This window comes from Psittacula echo, assembly GCF_963264785.1.
Source record: "Psittacula echo genome assembly, chromosome: 20".
Lineage (NCBI taxonomy): Eukaryota > Metazoa > Chordata > Aves > Psittaciformes > Psittacidae > Psittacula > Psittacula echo.
Genome location: NC_137756.1, coordinates 7,648,689 through 7,659,532, shown reverse-complemented (window position 1 = coordinate 7,659,532; position 10,844 = coordinate 7,648,689). Strand labels below are relative to the sequence as shown.

At 47.3% G+C, this 10,844-nt stretch overlaps 1 protein-coding gene across 1 annotated transcript in view; it reads left to right on the top strand.

Moving 5' to 3' along the window:
* Positions 1-1,126: 1,126 nt before the first annotated feature.
* The window catches only part of DRC11 (dynein regulatory complex subunit 11), a gene marked incomplete at both ends in the record, with an annotated part of 93,075 nt that continues 83,357 nt past the window's right edge, over positions 1,127-10,844 (top strand). The window contains 5 exons of the mRNA XM_080632072.1: positions 1,127-1,132; positions 2,082-2,247; positions 3,541-3,663; positions 3,803-3,857; positions 9,574-9,898. Coding sequence (XP_080488198.1) covers positions 1,127-1,132; positions 2,082-2,247; positions 3,541-3,663; positions 3,803-3,857; positions 9,574-9,898 — 675 coding nt within the window. The remainder of the gene's footprint in view (positions 1,133-2,081; positions 2,248-3,540; positions 3,664-3,802; positions 3,858-9,573; positions 9,899-10,844) is intronic.

Sequence of the window (10,844 nt, the reverse complement as noted above, 5' to 3'; positions counted from 1 at the left end):
GGAAAACCACTAAAAACTTGTCTCTGTGGGTGCTCGGAGAAGAAAAAGTAGAGACAAAACGCGATGAAACGGGGACCATCCTTACTCACACCGTGCAGCAGCACCGCGAGGGGATAACGCGCACGCACCTCGTGGCCCCGTCTCCGCGGTAACGGCGGGGCCCGCGCAGGGCGTCCGGTTGCCCGGGCCTCGGACAAGCCGCTGCCAGCCGGGGCCAGGCCGGAGCGGCTCCGGGCGGCCTCGGCACCGGTGTGGGCTCCGCGGCGGCCTCGGGGACCGGTGCTGGCTCCGCGTCGCCATGTCTCAGGCGTGAGTAGCGCGGGTCGCGGGGCAAGGGGCCGCAGGTGCCCGGGCGGAACCCGGCTGAAGGGGCTAATACACACACACACACACACACACACACACACACACACACATATCCCCTTAACCCTCCGCGCAGCTCCGCCGGTGCGAACGCCGTGTAACCGGTTCCGCCGCGCCGTGTCCGGTGGGGCGCGGCCGCGGCCAGCCCGCGGGTTCCCACGAGGGGATATTCAGCCGCTCCAAGGCATCGGCTCACCTCGGCGGTGTTTAGGGCGCTGTTCGTACCTTTCCTACCCACTCTGCCCTTCTCTGCTTGCAAAAGCACCACTTTTTCCCCTTTCCCAGACGAAAACTTGAATAAAGTGGGGTTTTTTCGCCCTGTAATGAATTCCTTATGCTGTCAGCACAGTACAAGTCTTAAAAGTTTATTTGCAATAAGCAGACCCTGATGATGGCATTGGATCAAAGTGACTGCAGGGAGCCATGCTCATCTCTCCAGAAACACTACTAAGACACCCAGCCTCCTTATTAAGAATTGCTATTGCTTCCTACGTTACTATTGCACTACAAAGTTGGGAACCTAACTGTGAGCATCCTTTATGGCATTATCCCTCAGTATTCTGCAGTTTGCTGCCTCCATGTCCAGCAGAACAAGCCCAACTCTCTCACCCTGTCTTCATTGTTAACTCAGTTTAATAGACAGGGCTCTTCAGCATTTCCTGCAGCACTGCTAGTGCTAAACAGCAAACCCATGCAGACATGATACACATCTCCTCACCACATGACTAAACTATACACAGTTCTGCTTCCAAACGAGGTAGTAATGCCGGTAAGGGACTCCGAGTTGACATTGATGCTACTTGGCTCACTTAACTGGAATCACTCTATAGCTGTGCACAGCACGACATTTATAGCTGGGCTAATCCTGCCCTTCATAAATACATGTCTGAATATACACCAGTTCATCAATCTCTGCTTCTATAGAGCCTGAGTGGAGCAACAGGCTGGACTGGTTTGTTTGCAGTGTTCTGTACCTCAGCATACCAAGTTTGCTGGACAGTTTGTGCTGTTACTTATTGCCCCATGCTGGATTCAGGCTTTACCACCTGAGAATCTGGAATTAATAAATATTAAGAAAACCCAAGAGTAAAATGTAATAAAAAATGGTCACAAACCATCAGGAAAATAAAAAGTAGAAAATTCTTACCTAAATATAGACAGCCTTAACTTCATGGAATCCCAGAGAGGTTTGGGTTGGAAGGGACCTTAAAGCTCATCCAATTCCAACCCCCTGCCACAGGCACCTCACCACTCTCATAGTTAGGACAGGGAAGAACTTCTTCCTAACTGTCTAATCTCAATATCCTCTCCTGGTTTTTAAATGGTTCTGGCTGACAGTGCTGGCAAATGCATTAGAAAAGTTATCCTTTTACTGTTCAGAGCCTTGTGCATTCCTCCCCAGCACAGAGCTGAGTTGTAATCAATACCAGTAGTTACCAAATAGGACCTCTCTTTCCTTTTGCAGAGCAAGATAGTTTAGTACAAGACTCAGCTGAATCGGTTCTCAAGTAATTTACTGATGGTACTGTTCCATAGGCTCATAGAATAGTTTGGGTTGGAAGGGACCTTCAGAGGTCATCTAGTCCAACATGACTGTATGTTGCCATGTCATATGGCAGACAGACTTCATGCTATAGAAAGGCACATCAGTAAGTCCCAGTCGAGTCTGTAGCAGTGATTTCTCAATGCTGTACAGTCACATCCTGTGTACTGCGTAGAACTGCGACACAGCACATAGCTCTTGTTCTGAGCTTGAGGTAAACAGCTGCTTTTTAGACATCTGGAAGAACAGCTGCTACCACAGAGAAATTGCCTGCATCTCCTGCAGCCGGTTGGACATACAAATGTACTCAGTGTGCGTGCGGGGTGGTTGTCTCACGCACTGTAAGTCAGAGTGGTCATACTGGCATCTTCTGCAGCACTGAGTCACACTACACGTGAGTCTACATGGCTAGGATATCAGTATTTCCAACCGGCTTATGTTCATTGTCCTCAGGGCCCTGTGGTCTGAAGCTCACAGAAGAGTGTTATTCCACTGCTATAGCTTTGCATTAAGGCAGAGGCAGGACACTCGGAGCACTCAGTTATATTCTCTTAGGGTCAGTAAGCTCCAGCAGCCAGCCACAGGAGAACTCAGCATTCAGACATGCTTGACATGTTCTGAGGACAGTTGTAGTACCCCTTACATTTGCTGTGAGGTTCATTAAGAAGTGCTGGACGTAGCACACTTCCTAAAGCACTCAAACCCCAGCATTTGCATACAGATGTACACTCTGTTCCGGACACTGAGCAGGAGATTTACAGAGATGGCTTTGCATTTATGTGTTCCTGCTGTGTTTCCTCTATGAATCTGTTTACCATTTACTTGACCTGTAGGAACAGTGATTTCTTAACTTGCCCTCACAGTCCTACTCCAGCCACATTAAAGCTGAGCCTTGGTGCTGCTACCACTAGTACCAGGTTTTAACCAGCTACAGGATGTTTGCCACTGCCACCAAGGGGCTTTAAACAATCAAAGCGCTTTAAAATTCCACCTCATGTCACAAATAGAACTTTCTGTGGTTAAATATCGACCTAAGACAAGATCTTTAGCATCTCCCTTTCTGCTTCTGACAGAAGCAGCCAAAGGAGACCTGTGCATTTTGTATTGCATGCTCAAAGCTCTGATGAACAAAATGAGGTTGCAAAACCACAGTGTAAGAAAATGCCAATCCAACTTTAATCCCCTCTTCTCTCCCCCACTTTTCGTGGCTGCATTACGATGCAGTTTCTTACGTTGTGATCACATCCTATTTTCTTCCCATGGGGCCCCAGCCTCATTCAGCTATTGGGCTGTTGCTGAATATTTCTTTTTATCCCCTCATTCAGGGTCTGGCCCCAGGCCATATTCTTCAAATTCCATCCAAACGCCACAATTATTAGCTTCCTCCTGGGCATTCCGAGCATGTTCTCTCTCATACATCTCTCAAGCATTCATGGATTCATCTTTGCCCCTCTTCCCACCCCTGGTAAGCATTAGCATGTCGTCTTGCTTATGTTAAAGCAGGAAAACAGAGGCAGAATCCAAATGATCACAACTAAGACCTAAAGCTGCAACTCCCTCTCATGCCTCCCTTCATCCTTAATGAGCAGGTAGGGAAGGATCTTGTGCATTTACTTGTACATTGTCTCCGTCAGGCATTGCCAGTGGAAATATCCCAGCAGCATTTCTGCTGGAAAACAGTGAAAGAAGCAGCTACAGTTCTCAAGAAACTGAACAGACCATGTTAACTTTGAGCTTCAAGCTTGATCCTAGCAGAGGTAGAGCAGCACCCAAGCACAGCATCTGCTGCAGTAGCACTACACAAGGGCTGCATGAGTTACCAAAGCTCTCTTTCCCCATCCTTTCGTGTTTCGTGCAGAGGACAGGAGGCTGCTGTTCTCCTCCTTACCTCCACAGAAGGGCAGCCTGACAGAGGGATGGCCCTCGGCACAGGCTACACCAAAGCTCAGCCGTGAGTAATGTCACTTAATCACTTTGCAAGGTCTTCCTGTAACAAAACAGCCATGAGTTTGGCCAGAGAAGGTGCTTGAGACCTGCTGGGTTTGGCATTGCCATCCCTCACCTTCCCTGCAGTGTCCCAGCACATTTATGCCACATAAAACCTTTTATCCCCTATTCGCTTTCTGTCATAGCACCACAGACTGAACTTGGAGATGACAGAAGCACAGAGCTGGTCACATTAACAATGCCACCAGGCTGTATGTTTTCTTCCCCTGTCACAAACAAAGCCTTTTCTTTACCCCAAGTACTTCCAACTCTGTAAAACATCATGGCTAGAGCAAGCTTGCTTAAAAAGTCATCTGACAGCCCTACCTTCACCACCAGCTAAGAAGTTTGGCATAGCTGTAAGCCTGACCAAGCTCAGAACCACGAGTCTGCACTGCTTCGAAGTCCACGCTAAAGGCTTTTACATCAGGAATTCATTCAGACCACCTTTCAGTCACTGATGTTGTAAGGCCACACCAGTCTTTGTGTCTACACCTCTCCATGCCAAGAGAAGCTTTGTCTATAATAAGATTAAAAAAAAAGAGAAGGCTACTCCCATCATATATTTAGTCCCGCAGTGCAATACCTGAGCAGGTTGTAGCAGGGGAACAGGTAACTGCTGACCCCAACAAGCCAGCAGTCATCTTAAGTGTGGTGATCTTTAGAAAGAGAAGAAAGAACCAAAGCAAAGCAGCAGCGTTTGTGCAGCCCCTTTTCCCCTGGGGCCTCACTTTCCCCTCCCAACCTTTGTCTCTTGGTTCTTTATTTCACAGAGGCTGCAGGGCAGGGTTTCCCTCCCCTCTGTTTGCCCAGGGTTTAGCACAATGGCTGACCTGTCAAGCCCAGAGGATCTAGAGGATTCCCTAAGGACTGGCCCATACACGCACTTCCTCATTGCCAGACCCACGTCTCAGTCCCTCTGCTCCTTGTGCCCTCGGAAGCCCTGCTCCAGCATGCAGATCCCTGCTCCACACTCCCTTGTTCTCACAAGCCCTACCAGTGCTTTCTCTGTACCCTATTCTATGGCTTAACACAGCCCAATCTCCTCAGAAACGCAGGTAGTTTGCATAAATGCTCCAGAAATGTGTTAAAACACGATTTAGAGCTCATTTAATCAAATGGGAGTTTCCATGTTAGGTGAAGAGAGATGACCCACGTCAGTCAGATGCTTTCCCTTCCATCTCTTTACATCCAGCAGGCAAAGCAGTAGGGCACATGCAGTGCTACGCTCTGCATTTACATGCTTGGCATATGAAAGTGAGAGATATTTCTGTCCTCAGGGGACAGCCCAGAAAAAACAAGCATCAAAGCAGCCTGGGTTCAGTCCATAGACAAACCCAGAGACAGACACAACTTGGAATGCAAACTGTGCCATGTCCTGAAATAACAGGAATAGCTCCCTTTGGCAGCCAAGTAAAAACACCGAGACACTGTGGGGAGAAGGGGGAAGGAAAACCACACAGGCACAAAGGTAACCTCACTGGTGCCAGGCTCCAGTACTGGCTCCTGAGTAGTCTGAGGGACAGTCTGCATGCTCAGCACAAACCCTTTCAAGCAGAGCATGCTTAAGTGTCAAAACCAGTTCAGCACAAGTAGGCAGGGTAACCTCAGCTGGACCTCAGGACCATTTTAGTAAGCGTAAAAGAGATGGATGGGTCAAACAAAAGTGCAGAGTTAGAGGGCCCTGGAATACTAAAAGAGGCAATGTATAATTTGGCAGGATTTTAAACAGCTTTTTATAACTGGAGCAGGAAAAAACCATTCCTAAAAGCTTCACTCTAAATAAAGAGATCAGGCTTTATTTTGAGAAGTAAAAGTGAGATTCAAACCTGAAACCTGCTATGGCAAGAGTCTTCTTCAGCCCTTGTTTTAGACCCAGTTTCTACTTCATGGGAGTGAAGAGAAGGGAGTTTTTTTTTTAAGAGTTAAAGCCTTGACCTTCCCTCCAAGCCTTAAGCTGCCAGAAAGCACTCTAGGGGCTCTGGAGTTAAGTCACTTTATGTGTTCTTAACTCATCCCATTACAGCATTGCTTATTTTCCCCATAACACTCCTATTTTGTAGTTGCTATGACAATTTGCGGCATTACTTACACTGCTATACACGTGCAAAGATTGAGACAGACATCCTTCTTTCCCAGGATTTAATCATCTTATGCCATGAGAAGGAAAATTATGCTCAGTGGTGCTGGTTGTCAGCACTACAGGCTAGTTGGATGCTTTAATCCAATCTAATTCTGATGCAGCATCATCCTCAGGCACAGATACAGCTCACACCCTACCCATTACAGAACAGGAACGAGCCTACTAGATGAATCAGTAACAGTAAATGAAAAGCCAGTGTGCTCAAGGCTGTTCTGTACTCCCCCTTCAGCGTGTGGAAGCAATTTTGAGGGAGTTTACAGCTTAATGCAAAGGGGGACTGAGCAAATAGGCAAAAATACAAGTAAGGACTTGGAGGTCACACGCTGTCTGATTGACAGGCACAGAGCATCAGTCCTGTTCTCTGCTTTTGACATGTAACCTTGAAGACAGGTTACTCCTCCTGACTACCCTTTGAACACGGTTGTCTCTAAAGCTGAAGGGCTCCTCAGGATTACAGCAGCTCTGCCAGAAAGGGCTATAAACACCAAGCACATCCAGTCCTTCAGGCTAGTCCTGAAGGATTCTCATTTAGATACCAGTGAAGTCTGAAATAATGATTTTAATCCAGTTCTGGGAGGGGAAGCAAAGGGCTGTGCATGTGTCCTCTGGTTTTTAATCAGGGAGAGCCACAGGAACACTCAAATCACATTGCTGCTTGCACTTATCTGTTCCCAGTTATCAAGTATCTGCTGTTTCCCATTACATGCCTAACAAACAGAAGCAGTAGGGCCACGTCCCCCCCAGGTGTCAGTCACTCTGACTGCAACAGGTACATGGGAAAATCTAGCAGCTCCTCATAACTCTTTTCTGTCAGTACTTCATTTTCCAGTGGGCCTGTCCCTTCTTTTACCCTCATTTACACTGAACATCACTGCTGCAAGAGCTCCAAACATACCACAATATCCATAGTCTTAACATCTGACCCACAGCAACGTGCTTGCAATCATCTTAATGCTTATCCGATAAACTAATGCGTTATGGAAACAATTATGTTCCATCTATACTGCCTGATGTTAACACACTCTGAAGGCTGGAGCACTCTGTCTCCCTCCTCCCTCAAAAACTCATTGAAATATAAAAAGAAACTGGATATTAGCTGGCTCAGCAGGAGGAACCACTTGACATTCCTCAGCCAGAGGAGGCAGAAAGGGAGATTATTGTAAATTGGAGTGGACAATCATGGAATTGGTTCTTGTACAATCTGTTGTCGCCATGCAATAACCTGCATTCAGAACACTTCAACCTGTGCATACCTGCTGTTTGTAAACGTGCAGGGCTAGGCTTCCCCCAAGATTTACAGCCTCCCTATTGCCAAATGGCCTGTGAGCAGGCACAGCTACGTAAGTACAATACCACGTTGTTTCCTTCTGTGCTGGAAAACCCCCTGAACCTCATACCAGTAGACGTTCTTCCGCGTCCTGACTGCAGAGGAAGTGGACAAACCTGCCATTGATTCACTGACAGAGCTGTTAGGTCAAAGCTAACACTGGTCATGTTTGTGCCAACCCTCTCCACGCTGCTGGTTTTAAGTTGTGTATCTCCTGCACCTGGGTTAATTGCTGCAATTTAATCATTTGGGTGGTGCAAAGGGATGTCAACGAAATAGGGAAAAAGGAAGGGGAAAGAGCTGGGTGGGCTGCAGAGGCATTAGGAAAAGCAGGACCAGCTGCATCCTGCAGAAACCCAAGTCAGCTGAAAAGTATAATGTGCACTTTAATGTTAACAGTGCAGATTCAATAGCAGGGTTCAGGTTGGTGGTGGTTCTGCTGACGGCTTCAGGGAGTCCCAACAGCCCCATCAGCATCCTGGATGCGCTGCATACACCCGACTCAGGGCACTTGTGGGCTGGAGTTTGTCCTCCCATCCATCGCACTGGTCCCTCCTGCAGCACAAGGGTCACTCTGTTCTCTGAGGCTGGGAATGATAAGATCAGCTGACAGAGCTCCCACTTAGGCAATTACAATCTAGCATAAGCAATGTTAACAGCTGCCCAGATTTCTTGTCAGAATTAATACACAAGCACTTGCTCAGTGCTGCTCAGACCAGCAAGAGGGCTGCTGTAAAAGCTCATCTAATGGAGGCAGAGCCTTTTAGTCTTCATCCGTCTTTGACAGGCTCTAAGAACACCAAGCAATAGTTTGGTGGATGAGTCTGCATTGCACCACTGAGGCCAGCAGCCTTTATTTCTAGGTGTAAGAAAGAGAAGTCACCTTTCCCTGTTACCTTAGCCCACTGTTTTCCCCTCGTCCTGCAAACCTGACAGCATGAATCAACTTCTCCCAGCATCACTGATGCTCAGTGCAGAACAAACTTCTCAGCTTTGCTATCAGAGAAACATTGCCAAAGGTGTAAGATAGATGTTGTTGATGTCTGTCACTCCCAAGAGAGAGCCTTTACCTGGCCAGAAGTAAAACAGGATCTAACAGTGTCTTTCACTGTCACAGATGTTAGCACCTATCAGTGACAAATCTGCTGCTTGAGTTCTTCTATGAATAAAACCCTCTTTTGCCCAGAGTTCGTTTCTTGCCTCTTTAGGATGATTTCCCATTATATTCTACACTTGGTCTGCTTTTACCATGACAAGCCACAGTGCATGCTCATCACATCAGAGCTCCACCTGTTCATAGAATCACAGAACTCTTTGGATTGAAGGGACCTTAAAGCTGATCCAGTTCCAACTCCCTTCACCTTCCACTAGAGCAGGTTGCTTCAACCCCTGTGTCCAGCCTGGCCTTGAACACTGCCAGGGATGGGGCAGCCACAGCTTCTCCGGGCACCCTGTGCCAGCGCCTCAGCACCCTCACAGGGAAGAATTTTCCTACTAAATTCCTGCCAAAACTACCAAATAAACAGCATTATCACTTCTGGAAGTGACACTGGTAACAAAGGTAGGTGACAGACCTCAAATAGTCCTCTAGCCACTGGACCAGACATTCAGCAATTGCTTGGAGTGCAGCAGTGGCTACCAAAGAAATAACTTTCCTCACTTCACATTTGAAATAACACCCACAGCTCCACTCTAACAGTGGCACCAACACAGCACTTACCCTACAATGAGCCCTGAGAACCACTTCAGAAAGGCAGAAAAGCAACACATGCTTCAGAAACATCAACTGGTCCTCATCCCACATATGCAGGGACCTAAACCAGACCTTCCCCCATCATAAGGACTTTGAGGGGACACCCCTTTTCCATGAAACCATCCTCTCTATTAGCACAATGGAATGAAACTCATGGCACTATAGGGGGATGTAGCTTCAAGCATTCGAAGGATGCTTTGAGCACATTAAGGGTGAAGATGAAAAGCTTTTAACTTTTAAGCTCCCATTAATAAAACAGCATTTTAAGATTCCTATTTTGAAAACAATCAAAACCAGACACTTCTGCTGAGGCTTTCTTTTTAAATACATTGTAGTCAGAATCTTTTTATAAATGTAATGGCTCACATTTCCAGCTTGCTTTTTTGCAAGCCCTGGCACCGTTGTGTGCTGACTCTTGCTTTCATGTCAGGTTAACTTAGTCTCTTCTTTTCCATTAGCACTTACAATAAGATGTGGAGAGATGCCCAGAAAGACCTCGACATCCAGCTCCAGAGAGAAAGAGAAGAGTTCCTCCAGCCAGAGCAGGACCTCGTGAAAGTATTCGGGATGCTAGCCACTTCCTACATCAAGTACATGCAAATCTTCCGCACCCTGGAGACAGCCCACAACCAACTCCTTCACCAGCAGAAGCGGGCGTTGATTCGGCAAGTGCTGGATGGTGTGATCGGCCGGATCCTGGAGCTGAAAAAAGAGATGGTGGATCTGGAGAAATCAGAGTTTCATTACATTGATAATATCCTGGAAGATCTAAAGCTTCTCCCGGTAGGTCTGCTCTGTTAACAGGCAAATTCACAGGGACTTTGCCTAGCCTGTATGTTAAAGATAGTCACGTTTACCTGCAGTCTGTGAAGTCCCACCAAGTGATGTAGTGATGTACTGGGTGATCAGGAATTATGGCCTTTCTGTTAAACATCAAAGCATATTTGGTCTATGATGAGCATTATATATTGGAGCAAGATTTTAAAAGCTGATCTGCCTGGCGAATGTGTTGCATTTCAGCTTCTCCATAACAGCACAGGCTCTGTAGATCTTTCTCTTGCATCTGTCCCAATATGAGGGTGCTGAGGCGCTGGCACAGGGTGCCCAGAGAAGCTGTGGCTGCTCCATCCCTGGCAGTGTTCAAGGCCAGGTTGGACACAGGGGCTTGGAGCAACCTGCTCCAGTGGAAGGGGTCCCTCCCTGTGGCAGGCAGCTGGAACTGGAGGAGCTTTAAGGTCCCTTCCAACCCAAACCATTCTATGATGTTGTATGAACTTAGACAGCTTCACTGTTAACATCAGCAGTTTGGCTCTGCCTGATTTGGATGTGGGATTATGTAAAAGATGGGGAATTGATAAGGAAGGTACAGTCCACTTCGGTCTGCTCTTTTGCATCACTGTAAAATCAGCCTGGCCCCAGGCATCTTCCAGAGGTTACAGGTAATGCTACAAGTTCATAGTACCACAAACCACTAACATGAGAAACCTGAGCTAAGTCTCTCATTGCTAAGGAGGCAGGAGCTGAGGGCATGTTCAGTGTCCAGGCCCTTGACAGCCATCCCGCTAAACCAGACGAGGATGCCAATAAGGCTAAAGGTTTGAAGCTGTGCTCTAAATGCAGTAGTAAAGAGCAGCAGCAAAAGGGAGGTTGCTTCTCTCGCAGACAGCTCCATCTATTGTCACATTCAGGTACCGCCGCTTTCTTAAAATCAGGGTCGGAGCTTGAATTT